At 43.0% G+C, this 19,774-nt stretch overlaps 1 protein-coding gene across 1 annotated transcript in view; it reads right to left on the bottom strand.

The window, feature by feature from the left end:
* Positions 1-1,017: 1,017 nt before the first annotated feature.
* Positions 1,018-19,774, bottom strand: part of LOC144281894 (protein argonaute-4) — a 39,617-nt gene continuing 20,860 nt past the window's right edge. The window contains exons 13-18 of the mRNA XM_077844783.1: positions 19,234-19,393; positions 14,885-15,200; positions 14,621-14,755; positions 7,464-7,565; positions 7,000-7,199; positions 1,018-4,875 (exon numbers count right to left, since the gene is read on the bottom strand). Of these exons, the coding sequence (XP_077700909.1) occupies positions 4,767-4,875; positions 7,000-7,199; positions 7,464-7,565; positions 14,621-14,755; positions 14,885-15,200; positions 19,234-19,393 (1,022 nt within the window). The 3' untranslated portion in view covers positions 1,018-4,766. The remainder of the gene's footprint in view (positions 4,876-6,999; positions 7,200-7,463; positions 7,566-14,620; positions 14,756-14,884; positions 15,201-19,233; positions 19,394-19,774) is intronic.

Below are 19,774 nucleotides of genomic sequence, written 5' to 3' on the forward strand. Positions count from 1 at the left end.
TTTGACAGAGAGAGCACAAGCAGGCAGAGGGGCAGGCAGAGAGAGAAGGAGAAGCAGGCTCCCTATGTAGCAGGAGCATGAGCAGGAGCCTGGATGTGGGGCATGATCCCAGGGCCCTGGGATCATGACCCAAGCTGAAGGCAGATGCCTAAGTGACTGGGTCACCCAGGCACCCCTAGATTTTACTCTTCTATGTTCCCAGCACCTAGGCAGAACTTGGCATGTATTGGGTTTGTGATAAATGTTTGACAATGGATAAATACAGAGGGAGAGGGGATCCCTGGGTGGCTCAGCAGTTTAGCGCCTGCCTTTGGCCCAGGGTGCGATCCTGGAGTCCCGGGATCGAGTCCCACATCGGGCTCCCTGCATGAAGCCTGCTTCTCTCTCCTCCTGTGTCTCTGCCTCTCTCTCTCTCTCTATCATGAATAAATAAATAAATCTTAAAAAAAAATACAGAGGGAGAAATATTGTGCTGATGGAAAAAACAACTACCTGTAGTAAAGTTAGTTGTAGGCAGAATGTGCTCCCCTGGTCAACCATGAATTCCCTGAGGATAAGTGCCATATCGTGCAAACCTCTGTATTATCCCTGCTGTGACTCACCCTCACGTGGTGAGAATTTTTTAAAGACCTGACACTGGATAGCCCCAGGTTGGGTGAATTGAGGCATAGCCTCCTCTGGAGAAGTCAGTGTTGAAAGTATGTGGCCATACTGCCCTCTGGAGACTGCAGGTTTTTCTCAAAACTTCACTTAAATAGATTTTCCCATTGAGAGCTATACCCAGAACCCTGATGAATCTTGTAAAAGTTTTCATATATGACATTTTGCTGAGAAGCTCTTCCAAAATCCCCAAATATCAATTTCTAAAGCTAGGGAGACCCAGGAGTTAAAAACACAAAGTTTCCTCTCTGTTCTTTCTCAAATTTCTTAAATTGAGGGTACTTTTTGAAAAGCGACCATGTGTTTTACCAGTACAGTATACTCTGTATGTATTAGACAATTAACAAGAAAAACAACTTTTGGCACAAGAATGCCAATTTATTCTCTTTTGGACACATGAACACAAAATATCCCTGCAGGCCAAAAAAAAATTGCAAAATTTAAACAACCATCATTTTATCTCAACATGAGGATATCACCCCTCCCTTAATAGTTTAGAAAGTACCTCGTATTGCTAGAGACATACATCCAGTCCAAAGTTAATAAAATACATTTTAAAACATTACAGGTCTAACAATATAGAAACCAAAATTACACCATTAGTCAAATGAACAAATGCAAACATTTTCAGCCACTAGACATAGAGCATGAATGTCAATAGCAAGGGATAAGAAAATGGTTAAGCGATAACAAGATCTTCCCTTTAATTTTATAAGGAAAAATCCTCGGAGTTGAAGCAGTATTCATACAATGCCCTCAGCCTCCACTTTCTTAAAATGAAAGCAGAGCTCCCAACACCTTGCTATTGAGCAAGAAAATCTTACAGCACATCCACAAAGGGTCACTGGGGCAGAGCAGAGAGAGCGGGCCTCCTTAGGCAGTGGGTTGCCTTTTCCCACAGCAAGGGTAGGTAGGGGAACCAGGTGGTGAGCTCCGACACAGGCTGGGCACCGGATCCTAAAGTACAGGCCATACAGAACGTGTCTGCTTGTAAATCATCACCTTTGGAAGCAGCAAACAGAATTTACAGTAAGAATGAACATGTTCTGCGTGCCCAGGCTTTGAGTGCTTTAAGTCAGCTAGTTCACTTTAGAAACCCCGAGGGTTCAGCAGCTTCAACAACCACCACCACACCACGTAATCGGTTCGTTTGGATCGTCACCACTCTCTTAATGTCCCCGCACCTTATTCCTTAACGGTTACTCTTTAGCATTGCTACGTTTCAATCTTTCACACCACATGACAGGGCCTAACCAGGCTGCATTAAAAAAAAAAAAAAAAAAAAAAAAACCCAAAGGAAACCAACAGACAAACAGCCTAAACCTACTTCTAGAGAATGCACACCTCCCATTGATTGACACATGCATGACAATTCAGTCGGCCCCGAGGGGTTAGGGTATTGCAGCTGTCAAGCCAAATTGCAACTATGCATTTAGACTTGCTTGCAACAGTATTGCTGCAGCTCCGACTCTATAGTGATTACCTCTTAAAGATTCACCCCCTTAGCAGGTTTTGTTTTGTTTTTTTCCCCAATAATCCTAGTTCTTCCATATTTCTTTCCTTTCATCCAAAATGAGAGCATCTGCCCCCTTAAAAGTACTGTTTCCTATAAAAATAGGCCTCCCGGCTTTTCCTCCACCACCACACTGATTCGGCCCAGTGTACAGGACTGACTGAGGTTGTACAAGCTGTAGAGTTCAAGGTCAAGCATTCAGGCCATGGCCCGGCAAGCCAATCCGGGCTCCGTGGCCCTCCGCATCGCTCCCTGCTGCACGCAGGACAGGACAGGGTGAGAAGTGACACTTCTGTGCGTTAACAAGCAGGCCTGAGGCCCTCGAGTACAGGTGGGGTGCCCGCTGGCCAAGGGCTCTGCACATCCTGAACCCCGGCAAGTCCTGCTTCTCCGAAAGAAGCTTCCTCCTCCTGGGCCCAAGGGGGCCAAGCTGAAGGGTATTTTCTGAGCTCTCCCTGAACAAGTGTGAGCAAAAGCAGCAGCCAGCCCCTCACCAACAGGTCCTGATTCGTAGTATCCACGTGAGGTATTTGCAGAAAAGGAAAATCTTAAGCAATGAACACCTTCCGTCCCTTCACTCCTGCCTCGGATGTGCCTCGGTTACAGACCTTGCTTGGGGCCCCGCTGCACGCGCCGCTGCAGTCCTCGGAATGAGCTACGGGACTCCGCCGACCTTCTAAAGTTTCAGCAAACACGGGGGGTGGGGGGGGTGGGGGGGGTGGGGGGCCGCCGCTGACCTACGGCACGTGGAAATGTAAACTTCAACGTATTTACAAGCTTCTTTAAAAGACCGAAGAAAAACAGTGCTTTGTATTGCTGGGATTTTGAGAAGGCTAGTTCGAGCGATCTGGACCGGCTACAGAGTTCAAACACCTTTCACCATCAGATCCAGTGTTTCCCCACCAGCAGTCTCCAGACAGGGGGGCAAAGTGGTTTTCCCACATTGTGTCTGTCTCTTCCCCCAGCACCTTCCTCAGTCACACGGAAGGCGGCTCTGGGGCTTTGATCCCCTTCTCCAGCTCTCACTTCTGAGGTTCCAGGATTAGAGAATCACAAGTCAGTACAATTGGGGCTGGGAAACACTGGCTGGAACTACCAAGACTCTATGTAACTGCTGTCCATTCACAAAGTGGTATCTACACTAAATACAAAATACATTTTTCCCTACATTTTCAACTGATGCTTGCTTTAGATCAGCTCCCTTTGTTTGGACAAGAAAGGAACCCGTCTCCTTGCGAGCGGAATCTAGAATCTATTCAGAAAAATCAACCTCTTCTAAGCAATTTTAGTTTAGGGAAAGGAAGGAAACCCCACCAAGTACATCTCAGGTTGAAAGAGAAGAAAAAAAAAATTGCACTGCACATAATTGTGTGAGTAACCTTGATTCCCGGGAAAAAAAAGTTTTAAATGCTGGTACATTTGTGCAGGTTGCAGCATCACTAAATGTACTTTGAGGATTGGCAAAGCCTATCCGATAAGGAAGCATCCTGGTTCTAGCTTATTTTAAAACAAAGTGACAGGACACCAACTGTGACTATAAAACAGATAAAAATAATTCTTTAAAAAGTCATGGAAATATATGTCTTTTCTGACCAGTTTCAGAAATTGCCAGATTATGATCTATAAGAAGTAGCTGATAAAATCATACTGAAATCTCATCTAAAAAACTACATTGTTGGGGGAGGAAGAGAAGGGACCTTAAAAAATGTTTATTGCCAAAGTTAATTTTCTATGAGAAAAGCTTAAAAATCATTTAGATCTAACAAACCACACAGCAGCATAAAATGGGCACTTTTGAAAACTTTGAAAAATACTAAAAGTTTTTTTTTTTTTTTTTCAGAGAGGTGGGAAACATGAATACTCTTACCATGGCAGTGTTATTTTGTCACCGTGACATGCATTACATCTCTTTGTGCTACACATTCACAAAAGTCAACCAAATAAGAGAACTGCCTGTCTGGATTTGCAGCCAAATATAGTGCAATTGCCTGGCAGCCTGTTCTTGCACCAGCACAAGTCTGTAGATATCATGAAGATGAAGTAGGAAAACTAATAAAACTGTAAAACTTTCAAAAATTAATGCTCATTAAAGGCATTTACAGTGGTGAAGTCAGAAATCTCCATTAAAAAGTCTATGGACCCACAGAATTAGAAAGTTACGCTGAACTGAAGTAGATTGGTTTTTCTTTCCCACTTATGCATACACCCCACTCAATGGATACAGAAAACAAGGAATAATCTTCTAAGACTAGAGGGATGCGGTGAACACCACAGCTAGCAAAATATTCCATAGAAACCTTTCTCATAAAGTCCTTAAGGAAGTTCAGGCCGATCAGCCTTTGCAAGATGAGGTAAAAATTCAGTCCAGTGCATCAGAAAAGACAATCTAGGAGTATCTATTACTTTTTAAAAAATGGCTCAATTTTGTTGATGCATCAGACAGTGCTGCAAAGTATAGATTCAGTGCAACTATTCCAAGCTGCTGGTAGAGGACCACCTGAAGTCAACTTGGCTCTCTCAGAGGCGGTAGGCATTTGAAACATTTCGAGGCTGCGTGGGGTGCCAGATTGGTTGAGTTCTTTTTCTGAGACTCTCAGGCAAAATACATCGTGTGCTGGGTATCATGGTGGATCTGCACAGCCTTGGCCAAGGCCTGAGGATCCCGGCCGTTGCTCTGTCCTGACACATGACTGCCTTCCGCGCTGTAAAGAGAAGAATGCAAAAAAACAAAAACAAAAAAAGAAAACAAAAAACCCCAAGCGTAACAAACAAGAGACCACTTCAAATTTCACATATTTCACATAGCACAAACTACTGGATTCAAAATCTCAGGCTCTTTAAAAAAATTTGTTGTGTCTCTCTAAACATGAGTTTGCTCAACTGAAAAATGCATTAGACTTATTGGATGGGCTGTTGCAGTAAATAAATCAAATGATGTCTACAAAGACCCAAATCCTTAACAGTGCTTACGTTAGGAGTTCTACTTTTATGTGTGGCTAATGCCTACTTGTCCTTTAGGCTACAGTCAAATGGCATTTTCCCCAAAGAAATCTTCCCTGCTTCCCAAGTTCAGGTCACAGCCACCTGAGACATACTTTCACAGAATCCTCCACTTTTCTTGCATGGTACTCAACGCGTGTGAAATTAAGCTATTAATTGGATGGTTATGTATTTCCCCCCAGGAAGTGTAAACTCCAAGAAAGCAGTGACTGTCGGTCTTACCCCTGAGCCCTTAGCACCCAGCACATAGTGTAGTCTCAGTAACCATTGGTTGAATGAATTTCCGTGCCTGGCATAGTGCTGGAACGTTCTACGTTGGCTGTGCAATGTTACTACGCTGTGAGTCTCCCCTCATCTACTCCTCACTGGTGACATGACCTCGGAGAGGGTACATCTCCTTGAACTTTGGTCTTTTAAGATAATGGTAATAACTTCTGAACATATGTCCTCAGGCTACTATGATATAAAGGGCTTGGCAAACTGTAAGTCACCATCCCTCTTCTGACTTCAGTGGTTACTTTTGCTGCTTAATTATTTTACTACTTAAATTATTATTGCTCTTACCATCTAAGCTCACAAGCTTAGTCATCTTTTACTTCATCCTCTTCTCTCCCACTCATGCCCAGTTAATGGCTAAGGACTGTCTGCTTTATCTCCAAAGCAGCTTTTTACATTTAACAAAGAACAACCTTGCTCTAACATACTTTTTCCAGCTTTAGGCCCGCTCTTCCCCTTTCGTGTGCTCCAGCCAAAGAAACCTTGCTATTGTCTAAACATGTTGCTTGCTTTCTCTTTATGTCCATTGTACCCTCTGCCTAGAAAATCCTTTTCTCTTCTTTCTAGAGCCAAATCCCACCCATCCAGCTATGAAATCTTCTCTAACAACCTTTCTTCTAACGTCCCACTGCACCTTCACCTATACGGCCTTGGCCTAATTGTCAGTGCTGTTTGCCCATATCATCTGCCATTCTGAAACAGAAAATCCCGGGAAATAGTTCTTTCTCATCTTCATATTTTTAGAACTGAGCACAGTGCTGGGCACACAGTCAATTCCTAATAAATGTGTTGAATGGATGAAGGTATATTACAGAATGGAAAGTATAAAGCCACAGCTGGGCATTTTCCATTTTCATCCCTTACAGAAATAGACTTGCGATGGAATGTCTACTATTTAGCAGCTGAATTCAGACTTGGGGAAGAGCCCAGAAACCGCTACACTTCACAGATTGTCATTTGGAAAAGAAAATTAATGCAGAGAGCTTGTTCAGCTATTTAATAGTGCTCGGTAACAGGTCAAAATGTCTCATGCTTCTGAGATCCCTATTTGGGGGTGACAATTGTCTGGCACTCCTCCTCTCCCACACAGATGCCCAGATTCACTCCAGTGCATTCCTCCAAAGTGTACTGAAAGCCAAGTGAACTGTGCAGGACTTCCCCTTGCATGAAGTGGAATCCACAGGCCTGTGACTGCACAGACCAGAGCCAGGGCACTGTGGGGGCCACCTTTGGGGCTGCTCACGACCTGCGCAGAACTGAATGCATTTGGCTCTTTGGGAAAACCACAGGCAACTCCAAATTAGACGTTTTTCCCTTGGGCAGACTATATAGATAGGCACACCATGCAAGTATGAGCAGGCCTGAGCATTTCTAGAACCAGAAGTCACATAATAAGCTCTCAAAGGCACATTCAATTTTATTCACTTCTTGAAATTTAAACCCTAAAAGGAAGTTTAGCTCCTCCAAAAACTTCTCTATAGTAGCTCATTTTTTTTTAACACATTGGTAATCCAGGCAAAAAGAGATTTCATTGCGGCTGAGAAACTTACCTGTCATGATCTTTATCCACCAGATGATACCTTGCCCTGAATGCTACAAGCCGGGCATAATATGCAGGGGCTGGAATGGAGACCGAGCGTGTGCACCTCACATACGTGTGACATAGCTGGTAAGTTAGTAGCTGGAGTTCATCTGCGGTGAAGCAGTTGTCATCCCACAAGACCTGGTAATGTGAAGGACGGCTGGTTCCCTAGAGAGAGACTTTTATGATTAATATGTTTCTGACATGGGTTCACTCTGTGAAAGGAGAGAAACGTTGAAATCTACTCCTTCAATTCAGAAATATTCCTGCCTAGCACACCTACAAGCAGACCGAAAGATAACAGTTCTAGAATACAAGCATTAAATTAACAAAGTGATGCAGAGTGTTGAATAACAAGTCTAGTCAAGCCAGTTGCTGAATTTGCAAACATCTCCTTATCAAGTCAAAGATCTGAACCAGCTTCTAAATTACCTGAATTCCTGCATGACTACAGAGGTAAAAGTCAAACTCTGAAGGATGTGTGATGGTACTGTCCACTGTAGTGCCTGCTGGTACGTTGCCACTTTTCCCCACCTACCAAAAAAAAAAAAAAGGGGACGAGGCATAATTAGTCACCAAAATGTCAGACGGGGTTCAGGCCAGGCCATATTTTTCTTTTATTTATTAATTGTTAACAGGTTAGCAAACTGCTCTTAAGTGAAGTTTTGAAAATTAGTTTAATTCAACATGTTGAATTTTTCTGTAATGTTTCTTAGCCCAATCACCTTATTCTTTTTCTTTTTTTTCTTAAAGATTTTATTTATTTATTCATGAAAGACACAGAGAGAAAGGCAGAGACACAGGCAGAGGGAGAAGCAGGCTCCATGCAGGGAGCCCGATGCTGGACTTGATCCCAGGACCCCAGGATCACGCCCTGAGCCAAAGGCAGACGCTCAACAACTGAGCCACCCAGCTGCCCCTGATGTTAACCTTAACAAAGCATAATATCTTCAGTTCTTAATCTAATCAGCTATAAAACTAGGTGATGATCATTTACACTTTATTTTTTAAAGATTTTATTTATTTATTTGACAGAGAGAGAACATGAGAGAGAGGGAAAGAGAGAGAGAGAGAGAGAGAGATGGGGGGCGAGGCAGAGGAAGAAGCAGACTCCCCACTGAGCAGGTTGCCCAATGTGGGGTTTGATCCCAGGACCCTGAGATCATGACCTGAGCTGAAGGTGGACGCTTAACCCACTGAACCACTCAGGCGCCCCTCATTTACACTTTTAAAATTCTAAATTGTAAGGTTCACTTGCAGCCAAAATGCTACAATCAAACTTCTAGAAAAGCAGAGAAGGGAACTTCAGAAATGCATTTACAAGGAAAGGAACTACACCTGGCTATTTGGTTCACTTTCTCCTTCTTGTGCTATACAGCAGGGTTCCATATGAGGAAGTTTATTTTGTATAGAGACAGGAATTTGATGGGAGTTTATTTGGATCCATTCTAACTACCATTATGCTCGGCTGACTTGTAGCCAAGGCTACAGGAACCTCTATGAGTACAGAAAAGTCTCATTCCATCAAATTCAAATGTGGACTAGGGGACCTAGCTGGACAAGAGGAAATGTAACTGAGTTATAATAGTTCTGACATTATTTCCCAAAGTGTGTTCTTTAGTAATATGAGTTCCGCAGGATAAGTTTAGATATTTTATGGTCAAAGAGATTTGAGAAATACCGAGTTGAACCTAAGTTAAAAAGGTTTTTCATTGAAAAAAAAAAAGTTTTTCTACTGTATGACTTCTCAGAACCTTTATTTGATCATGTATAATCTTTAAGAGGGAGATGGAGTATATAGTATTTTCCAAACTTATTTGACCATAGAATCCTTTTTTAAAATATACTAATTAATTAATTAATTAATTTTTAAAGTAGGCTTTATGCTCAGTGTGGTGCCCAACGTAGGGCTTGAACTCACAAGCTCGAAATAAAAACTGGAGCTGAGATCAAGAGTTGGATGCTTAACCAACTGAGCCACTAGGCAATTTTATTTTTATTTTTAAGTAATTGCTATGCCCAGTGTGGGGCTTGAGCTCATAACCCAGAGAATCAAGAGTTACCAACTGAGCCAGCCCCATGTCCCAGTATGGAATCCTTTTTATTTTTATTTATTTATTTTTTTAAGATTTCATTTATTCATGAGAGACACAGGCAGAAGGAGAAGCAGGCCCCATGCAGGGAGCCCGACGTGGGACTCGATCCCGGGTCTCCAGGATCACGCTCTGGGCTGAAGGCGGCACTAAACCACTGAGCCACCAGGGCTGCCCCATGGAATCCTTTTTATTTTATTTTTTATTTTTTTTAAGATTTATTTATTTATTTATGATAGACACAGAGAGAGAGAGAGAGAGAGAGAGAGAGGGAGAGAGAAAGAGGCAGAGACACAGGCAGAGGGAGAAGCAGGCTCCAGGCTGGGAGCCCGACGCGGGACTCAATCCCAGGACTCCAGGATCGCGCTCTGGGCCGAAGGCAGGCGCTAAACCACTGAGCCACCGGGGGATCCCCTGGAATCCTTTTTAAAACAAATCTCTTAGAATCTATAGGTGAGAATGGATGGAGGTGATGCCTTGAGGAAAAAGGGATCCAGGCACGTTCATTTCAACAATTACTGCTTGAACGCCCATGTGGAGGGCTCTGCGGCAGATGTTGGGGATGAGAGACAGAGGCATGGAGAGAACTAATGAACTTGCACTCCTGTCCTTCATGAACACCATCTACAATGAATTGCAATGCACTGTGATAAGGGCATTATGGAAGGCACTCGAACAAGCTGGTGGGAGGAAATAGTTGAACCATCCTTTATAGGATAAGCAGGAGTTGCAAGAGGGGGATGGGATGAAAACCAGAAACACTCCTCAAATCCCCTAAAGTCAGGAATAGATAAACTAGTTGTGGTTTATCCATATGATGAAATACTAAGGAACGAAAAGGAATAAACTGGAGATATGCACAATAAACTTGGACGAACCTCAAATGCATTATGCTAAGTAGAAGAAGCCAGACCAAAGGCTATGGTCTCCCACATATATGTCATTCTGGAAAAAACAAAACTGTAAGGACAGAGCAACTGTCAGTGGTTGCTAGGGGCTGTACAGGTGAGGGAAAGGGTTGACTGCAGAGGGCTCAGCAGAATGTGTGTGCATGATGGGATTGTCCATGTCTTCACAGACATGGTGGCTACACAACCACATCCATTTGTCACAACTTGCAGAACAATACACTAAAAAGGTTGTATTTTACTGTTCTCTATATTACACCTTAATAAGAACAGGAGGGGGGTCAGAAAGAGTAGGATGGATGTGGTCATCCCAGGGATTCAAATCCACAATATACATGGGAAATGGAAAGTGTGTATGAGGGCATTGTAGAAGGCTGAAACTATATGTTATGTTTCGGGTACCTTAGGAAAACACTGAACACCAAAGGGAAGTATTTGGTAGGCAATGGGGGATATGTGTAGGTTTCTTAATAATGGAGTGGCAAGGTAAGGTGTGTAATTTTTTTTTTAAGATTTTATTTATTTATTCATGAGAGACACAGAGAGAGAGGCAGAGACACAGGCAGAGGGAGAAGCAGGCTCCATGCCGGGAGCCCAACGTGGGACTCGATCCTGGGACCCCAGAATCACGCCCTGGGCCAAAGGCGGCGCTAAACCCCTGAGCCACCCAGGCTGCCCAGATGTGTATTTTTTTTTTTTTTTAAGTAAGCTCTACACCCAAAGTGGGGCTTGAACTCACAACCCTGAGATCAAGGGTGACATGCTCTATTGACTGAGCCAGCCAGGCGCCCTGAAATCTGTATTTTTTTAATGTAGCCCTGACAGCAAGTGGAGGGCACATCTGTGAAGGGCACACCTGTGATGCCAATGGGGAGACCATCAGGGGTCTCCAGCAATACAGGAGGCTCTACCCAGGACAGAGGGAACACACAAGAGGAAGAACTGAGACAAGACATTTCAGGGCAGAGCTCAGAAGACTCTTCGACCACAGGAAAGGGGCAGAATTAAAGACAACCCTGAAGTTTCTAGCTTGGTTGACTTAATGGTCGATGATGCCAAGTCATGAAAAAAAAAAAAAGGAAAACTGGGGGCGCCTGGGTGGCTCAGCAGGTGAGCGTCTGCCTTGGGCTCAGGTCGTGGCCCTGGGGTCCCAGGATCAAGTCCTGCATCGGGCTCCCCACAGGGAGCCTGCTTCTGCCTCTGCCTGTGTCTCTGCCTCTCTCTCTGTGTCTCTCATGAATAAATAAATAAAATCTAAAAAAAAAAAAAAAAAAAAAAAGGAAAACTGAGGGAAGAATAGACTTTGGATGAGGATGAAACAAAAAGGAGAAGGTTTAGACGTGTTTTGCTTGAAATGCCTGTGGTAGATTGTAGGACTAGTGCCAAATATTACTGTGCCCCTCCCTGGGGGAGGATTATACATCCCCACCCAATTAACTCAGGAGTGGCCATGTAACTCACTTTGGCTGATCAAGTGTGGCCTGAAATGTGTAACTCCTGGGCACAAGCTTTAAGAGCCAACATAGGGCTTGTGTGGATCCTTCTTTCCCTCTGCTATAATGAATGACTGGTGATGTTCCAGATAGACTCTTCTCTGTCAGCCTAGGTTCCAAAAGGAGGACAGCAGGGTCACAGCTGCAGCAGAGCCACAGAGAACGTGTAATATGAGCAAGAAATGTATCTTTGTGAGCCCCTAAGACTTTGGAGGGCCTAGCCTATCTCGCTGATATAATGTCTACAGAGCATCTGAGTAAATACGTCTGGTAGACGATCAGGGGTGCAGCTCAGGGACTGCACAGAAATGTTTGCAGTTGGGAACACAAATTTAGGACTCTATAAGCAGATCAGTGAATGCAGAAAAGTAGGTGAAACTAGAGAGTTTGAAAAAAAAAAAAAGAAAAGAAACTAGAGAGTTTGAGAAATTCAGAAGAGGAAGAGTAAAGTACGAAATGCCTGGAAATGTCAGCATTTAATGGACAGAGGAGGAGGAAGAGTCAGAGAGTCTGATTATAAAGGAGGGTAGTGAATTGGGCAAGTCATATTATTGCTCAGGTGAAGAGGTCAGTTTAAGGACCTGACAAGGTATCACTAGATTCAAAATGAGGTCACTGTCCGAGCAACTTCAGCAGAATCTTTGGAACTGAAGTCAGGCTACAGAGAATTGATGCCAATGGAAAGTCAAGTCATTTTTCTTCTAAAAGTTCGGTCACGAAAGAAAAGAAAGAGAAGGTGGCAGGCAGACTGAGGGAGAAACAGGGTAAAGGGAAGCTTACTGGGGGGAGTAGATCTAGGAGGAGTTGAGGGACTTTAGAGGGTAAGGAGAAGGAACTGGAGTTTTGAAAACCAATGGTAATTACTGAAGTGTTCCTTTAGGAGCAAGAGCATAGGGGGAAAGATTAGGCTCTGAGATGTGAGAGGAAGGAGAGGAGAAAACACATTTTACTACACTGGAAAGCAGAGGAGATAGGGGCACCTGGGTGGCTCAGTTGGTTATGCATTCGACTCTTGATTTCGGCTCAGGTCATGATCTCAGGGTCCTGAGATCAAGTCTGGCATCAAGCCCCACGTTCAGCGGGAAGTCAGCTTCCCTCTCTCTCCCCCTCTGCCCTTCCTGCAGCTCGCACTCTCTCTCACACTAAAATAGCTAAATAAATCTTTATTTTTTTTATTTTTATTTTTTTAAAGATTTATTTATTTATGATAGACATGGAGAGAGAGAGAGGCAGAGAGAGAAGCAGGCTCCATGCACCGGGAGCCCGACGTGGGATTCGATCCCAGGTCTCCAGGATCACGCCCTGGGCCAAAGGCAGGCGCCAAACCGCTGCGCCACCCAGGGATCCCTAAATAAATCTTTAAAAAAAATGTAGAAGAGAAGAAGCTGATAAAACTCATAGCTTCTAGGGCAGCCTGGGTGGCTCAGTGGTTTAGCTCCTGCCTTCAGCCCAGGGCGTGATCCTGGGGCCCCAGGATCAAGTCCCACATCGGGCTCCCTGCATGGAGCCTGCTTCTCCCTCTGCATCTCTCTGTCTCTTATGAATAAACAAATAAAATCTTAAAAAAAAAAAAACCTCATGGCTTCTAGATGTTGTTTTCTGGGGAAATAGAAGGTTGTTCTATTGCTGGCAAGATAAAGTGTTGCTTTATCAGGCTGAGGAGTTCAGGAGTGAAGGTTTGGAATACATGCTACGGGGAACTGGACAAATGGAGAAACTGCAGCATCAAAGGCTGCCTGAGATCTGTCATCATGAGTCTGCAATATCAATTCATCATTCAATGACTTTCTTCCACAATAGTGTCCATTGGCCTAAGAGTTGAAGCAAAGGAAATGGGTAAGTGGACTGATCCCGAGTTGAGATTGGCAAGAGGCATGAGTAGAGAACTGGAGATGTTGGTAAGTGTCAAGGGAGTGGGGGAGACCAAGGACTGGGATTATCAGCCTCTGGAAGGTTAGGAGTGACAGAGAATGGTAAAGGACAAAATGATGAGGTAGCCTGGGCTTTAGGAAGATAATCCAGTTCCGAGAGCTACACAGACAGCAATTTGATGGAGGGATGGAGAGGTGGCAGGGTGTTCTGTGACCAGAGCTCGGGCAAGAGTTTGGAGAATTTGTAATAGTGGAGGTCTCAGAAGTACTACTGAGTCGGGATTTGAGCAATTCAGAAGACAACACTTGGAACCTGAGCTGACTGGTGGAACCGGAGCCCAAGGAGAAAACCTTAGTGTTCCGATGTTTCAAAGAGAAACAGCTCAGCCTTGGATTGGAGACAAAAACTAAGGGCGGACTAGAAAATAATGGGAGGGACCCACAAGATGACAAGATTAAACAACAGAAAGAACTGGTCTCTTGAGGGTGGATCAGGGAGGGCTTGGAAAAGATGAAATAACGTTATAGAAAATATCATCGAAGCAAAGTCATCCAATATTATGTATTTATAATTTAGCAAGGTTACACATAAATCACAGACTATAAATCAATTATACAAAATGCTTCTTAGTCAAATGCTGGGAGTTGAACTCCAAATTAATATTCATTTATTACTTTAATCCTTCTAACAACCCTGTGAGATAGGTATTCTTCTGACTACATTTTACAGATGAGAACATTACAGCTTAGAGAAGTTAACTTGCTTAATGGTTAGTAAGTATGACATTAAAAGTATTCAGTGTACCCCAAGAATCCCCTGCACTGATCTATGTACCAGTATAAAACCATTTGGAAGAGAAATTCTTCTATATATTATAGAACCATGCCGTAGGCACTGGTGGCAAAAAAGCAGCAAATGATAAATAAAGTTCAAATAGATAAACCACCCGTTTGGAGTCTGCCTGTATAGTATAATCTTGGCATGTTTGTGGGACCCCTCCCCCTTAAAACTCTAGAAGCCAGCACTCTGTCCTGCAAGAGATATACTAACTCTCAAAACCTGTACCATTCAGAAGTGATCATCTATGCTCAACTGGAGTGAGTATATTTATTAAATTATTATTATTATTATTACACTTCTGGTTTTAGGGACAAATTGTAGGTAAGCTCATTTGAAAACATATTCACTTGCACCAGACAGTGAGGGTCCTACAGGTTTCTTACCCTTTCTGTTTTATCTGCACAGAAGAGTCGTGTGTGGTGTCTCTTCTGCACCACGATGTAGGTTATTCCTGGCCGGTAGTCTTCCTCCAAGCTAATACATGCCTTCCGGATGGCTATGAGCTCTGGCCAGGCTACCTAGGAGTCAGAAAGAGAATGACATTTAATTGCGAACTCACCTGGCATCTCCCAGATCTGGTTTACCTGGAGTGGCAGCTCCATCAGACACCCAGAAACCCCCCAGGCAACTGCGGGTAATCCGAGTACCTGCTTCATTTGTCCCTCCGATACCCCTCCTCGGTAGTAGATGATCCGAGTGGGTTTGAAGCGTGTGGATTTGTAGAACTGGATCAGCAGCTCTCGAACCATGTTAGTAAGGTCCTGAATTACCTCCTGGCTATAGAGGAGCTCCTGGGAGATCTCCTGGCGGGAGGTCTGCACCCGGACGGTGGCACAGTACCGGCTGGGGTGGCCATCCATACTGCCAACGACAGCAGCAATGGAAGGCTTCTTTCCGTCCCCGGCTGGGGGGTGTGTGACATCCGCTCCCAGGAAGATGACAGGCTGCTGGAACACCGAGGGCCTGCTCAGATGGAAGGAGACACTGACACTGACACATGTAGGTGAAAATCTGTATTTTCAAGCTCATCAGGTATAATTTTACACCACAGAATAAGGTCTTGTTCACATTGGGTGAGAACTCTGAGGCCCATTGAGTGTCTGTGCCCCTCCTGCAATGAATCGGAATTCACTTAAGAAGTCCACATGGGTGGGGCGCTGGATGGCTCAGTTGGTGGAGTGCCCAACTCTTGGTTTTGGCTCAAGGGACTGGGATCAAGGCCTGTGTTGGGCTTTGTGCTCAGCATGGAGTCTGCTGGAGAGTCTCTCTTTCCCTCTCCTACTGCTCCTTCCCCTGCTGCCTCTCTTTCTCTTTCAAATAAATGAACTATTAAAAAAAAAAAAAAAACACACACAAAAAAAAAACAAGTCAACATGGTTCTTCTATAATAGGAAGGGAAGAATTTATTTTATTTTTATTTTTATTTTCTTAAAGATTTTATTGATTTGTTCATGAGAGACACACACACAGAGAGGCAGAGACACAGGCAGAAGGAGAAGCAGGCTCCATGCAGGGAGCCCGATGTGGGACTCGATCCCAGGACCCCAGGATCACACCCTGCACCAAAGGCAGATGTTCAACCACTGAGCCACCTCAGAAAGGGAAGAATTTAAAAAGAGGACCTGAGCCAAATTCAACAAAATCTCTATGTGTAAAGGGAAGACTTCCCTAGAACAAACTCTCTTGGGATCCTAGGATTGCTACAATGGATACAGTATTACAGAATTTACATGGAACGGGGTCAAAACCCCCAATGCTCTTCAAGATGTGAGGCCTAGAGAAGAGAATTGAGTCTGTCCACTTTCCTATTTTACTTTTACCAGTAGCATTCATCCCTTATACCACATATTTTACTCAATTATTATTTTTTTTTAAAGATTTCATTTATTTATTCATAGAGACACGGAGAGAGAGAGGCAGAGACACAGACAGAGGGAGAAGCAGGCTCCCTGTGGGGAGCCCGATGTGGGACTCGATCCCGGGTCCCCAGGATCACACCCTGGGCTGCAGGCAGAGCTAAACCGCTGCACCACCGGGGCTGCCCCTACTCAATTATTTTTTAAAGATATATATTTATTTATTTATTTAGTTAGTTAGTTAGTTAGTTATTTTTTATTTATTGGAGTTCAATTTGCAACATATAACAAAACACCCAGTGCTCATCCCACCAAGTGCCCCCCGCCCCGTGCCCATCACCCAGTCACCCCAACCCCCCGCCCACCTCCCTTTCCACTGCCCCTTGTTAAAGATTTTATTTTTAGTAATCTCTACACCCAATGTGGGGCCCAAACTCACAAGCCCAAGATCAAGAGTCATATACTCCACTGACTGAGCCAGCTAGACACTCCATTTAATTTAGCTCGTATTTATTTCTACACACGCACACACGCACACACACAAGAATATAAGTTCCACAAGGGCAGGAATTTTGTTTTGTCTTATTCACTGCAGTATCCCAAGTGCCTGGAACACTGACTAGCTCACAGTGGACACTCAGTAAATATTTGTTGAGGGGCACCTGTGTGGCTCGGTTAGTTAAGTGTCTGCCTTCACCTCAGGTCATGATCCCAGGGTCCCGGGATCAAGCTCTGCACTGGACTCCCTGCTCAGGGGGGGAGTTTGCTTCTCCCTCTGCCTCTCTCCCTGCTTGTGCTTGCTCTCTCTCTCTCTCTCTCTCTATAAAAATATTTTATATAAATAAACAAACAAATATTTATTGAAAGAATGAATTCATTTATTTGGCACTGATTTGTCTAGGAATCAAGGAGAAAAATATCATGTATGCTTCTCTGGTAAATTCTTAACAGTAGGATTTAGAACTGAGTACTGACTCTTAAAACATAATATAGGAGACATCCTAAATCTGAAAACCTCATATGATGGGTACTCAAAAATAGACACCTCCATGAGGGCAGAGGCTGTGTTATATTTCTCTGTATGTATCATGAGGCAACATGGGCCTGGCACACAGCAGTACAGCAGCAAACATAAATCTGTAACATACATACACATAAACAGAATAACAGCTTACATATACTATGTACCAGCCACTGTGCTAAGCACTTTCTTTGTAGTAACTCATTTAGTCATCAAAACAATCCTATGAGGGTGGTACAATTATTATTTCAATTTTTCAGATAGGAAAAAATGAGACAGAAGAGATTAAGAAGCTTGCCCAAGCTTACAATAACTAGGAAGCAGTAAAATAAATAAATAAAAATTTAAAATTTTTAAAAATTAAAAATAAATAAATAAATAAATAAAAATAAAAAAATAAAAAATAAAAATACCCCCAAAACTAGGAAGCAGTAAAGCTGGAATCCAAACCTAGGAAGTCAGACACCAAGGTATGTACTCTAAACTACTATGCTATGTTTCAAATGTTTGGAGTCAAATGAAATGATTTCAGAATTTAGGTCAACTTCCCCTATGGTCTGTATACCTCATCTAGCAATCTTGTAGGAAGGATTTTGTCACCTATAAATTTTATTCAAAATAAATAATTTAATTCAAAAGTACTGGAATATGTATAAGAGCAAGGCACTCAGTTTCATATTCTTGTCCAGAATAGCAATGATGAACACCACAGCCCTAAGCTAAATTTCTCAAATCACTTTCACATATAGAATTTCACATGAATACACTTTATTTTTTTTATTTTTTAAATTTTTATTTATTTATGATAGTCACACAGGGAGAGAGAGAGAGAGGCACAGACATAGGCAGAGGGAGAAGCAGGCTCCATGCACCGGGAGCCTGATGTGGGATTCGATCCCGGGTCTCCAGGATCGCGCCCTGGGCCAAAGGCAGGCGCCAAACCGCTGCGCCACCCAGGGATCCCATGAATACACTTTAGAAAGAAAAGAAAAAAGAAAAAAAAAAGAAAACACTTTAGAGTTAACAAGTCAGATATTATCTCAATAGATAAGAGAAATACAAATGAATGAAAAGACAACACAAACTAAGAAATGGCCAAGAACTGAACAAGCCTGTCAAAAAAGAGGATATCTGAATAGCCAATAAACATGTGAAATTGTATTCAATATGATGCATTATCGGGGGAATGCAAATTAAAACTACAAGGAGATACTACTGCCCCCAAACAAAATGGCTAAAGTTAAAAGGATTGATACTACCAAGTGTTGGTAAGAATATGAAGCAAGAATATGAAGCAACTAGAACTCTCCATGGGAGCGTAAACTGGTGCAATCACTCTGGAAAACTTTCTGACTGTATGTATGTACTCTCTCTAATTTAGCAATTCTACTCTTGGATATATACTCAGGAGAAAGAATACTTAAGTCCACCAAAAAACATAGAAAAGCTGTATAATAAATGTACGAAAATATCCATCAATGGTACAATAGTTTAAAATTCAGTGGTATATTCATATAATGAAATAATACACAATGATGAAAAAGAATACACTATACTTAAATACAGTAACACGAATGAATTCCAGACACATAATGATGGGCGAAAGAAGATGGACACAAAATATTACATGTTGTTTGGTTCCATTTATATGAAGTTCAAAAATAGGCAAAACGGGGAACCCTGGGTGGCGCAGCGGTTTAGCGCCTGCCTTTGGCCCGGGGCACGATCCTGGAGACCCGGGATCGAATCCCACGTCGGGCTCCCAGTGCATGGAGCCTGCTTCTCCCTCTGCCTGTGTCTCTGCCTCTCTCTCTCTCTCTCTCTCTCTCTGTGTGTGTGACTATCATAAATAAATAAAAATTAAAAAAAAATAGGCAAAACGAATCTATGGTGATAGTGGTTACCTTTGGGGGTTACCTATTGGGAGGGGCCACAGGGAAGCCTGACACAGTGCTGGAAACGTTCTAGATCTTCACCTAAGTAGTGGCTACATGAATGCTTATATACACATAAGAAAAAAGTAGTTGAGATCCATGTTTGAGATTTGTGTGCTTTACTATAGGTTACACTACATTTGATCTTAAAACAAAGTAGAGAAAAACAGAGTTCAGAATCTTACCTTTGATGAGGTACAAGCACGTTGTTAATTCCTCCGAGCTTTGCATTTATCTTCAGGCAAAGGTTGGAAAGAGTTTGGGGCGAGGTCTTCACCACATTTTTTACTTGGACACATTGTGTGGCCATACCCAGGAGGGTATCTCCAACACGTTTCACCTCCGCTACAAGGATAAATTCATTCATTAATTTAAAAATGTTGAAATATTCTCCTAATTACTAAGAGTAGAGGAAAAAAATCTATCATCTAAAAAATGTGGGGAAAAAAAATCCCCACATAAACATTTACAGAATGCCTATACATACTGTACACTGTGCTAGGTGTGGTTGTGTCACCTGCTAAGCCCCCAGGGCAATTTCCCCTTTTCTTCCCTCCTGCAGGCACTGAAGGTAGCTGACTTCCTTTGCTCTTGGATGCTACCTGCCACCACTAACTCAATCCCTTGAGGTTACTTTTTCCACAGGACTGGTCTGGCAAAGGAATCCATCTCCCTGGCCTTCTCTCTCAGTGTAACACATCAGCTCTTTGACTTCTAAGTATTTCT

The sequence above is a fragment of the Canis aureus genome, chromosome 13, assembly GCF_053574225.1.
Source record: "Canis aureus isolate CA01 chromosome 13, VMU_Caureus_v.1.0, whole genome shotgun sequence".
NCBI classification, from domain to species: Eukaryota; Metazoa; Chordata; class Mammalia; order Carnivora; family Canidae; genus Canis; species Canis aureus.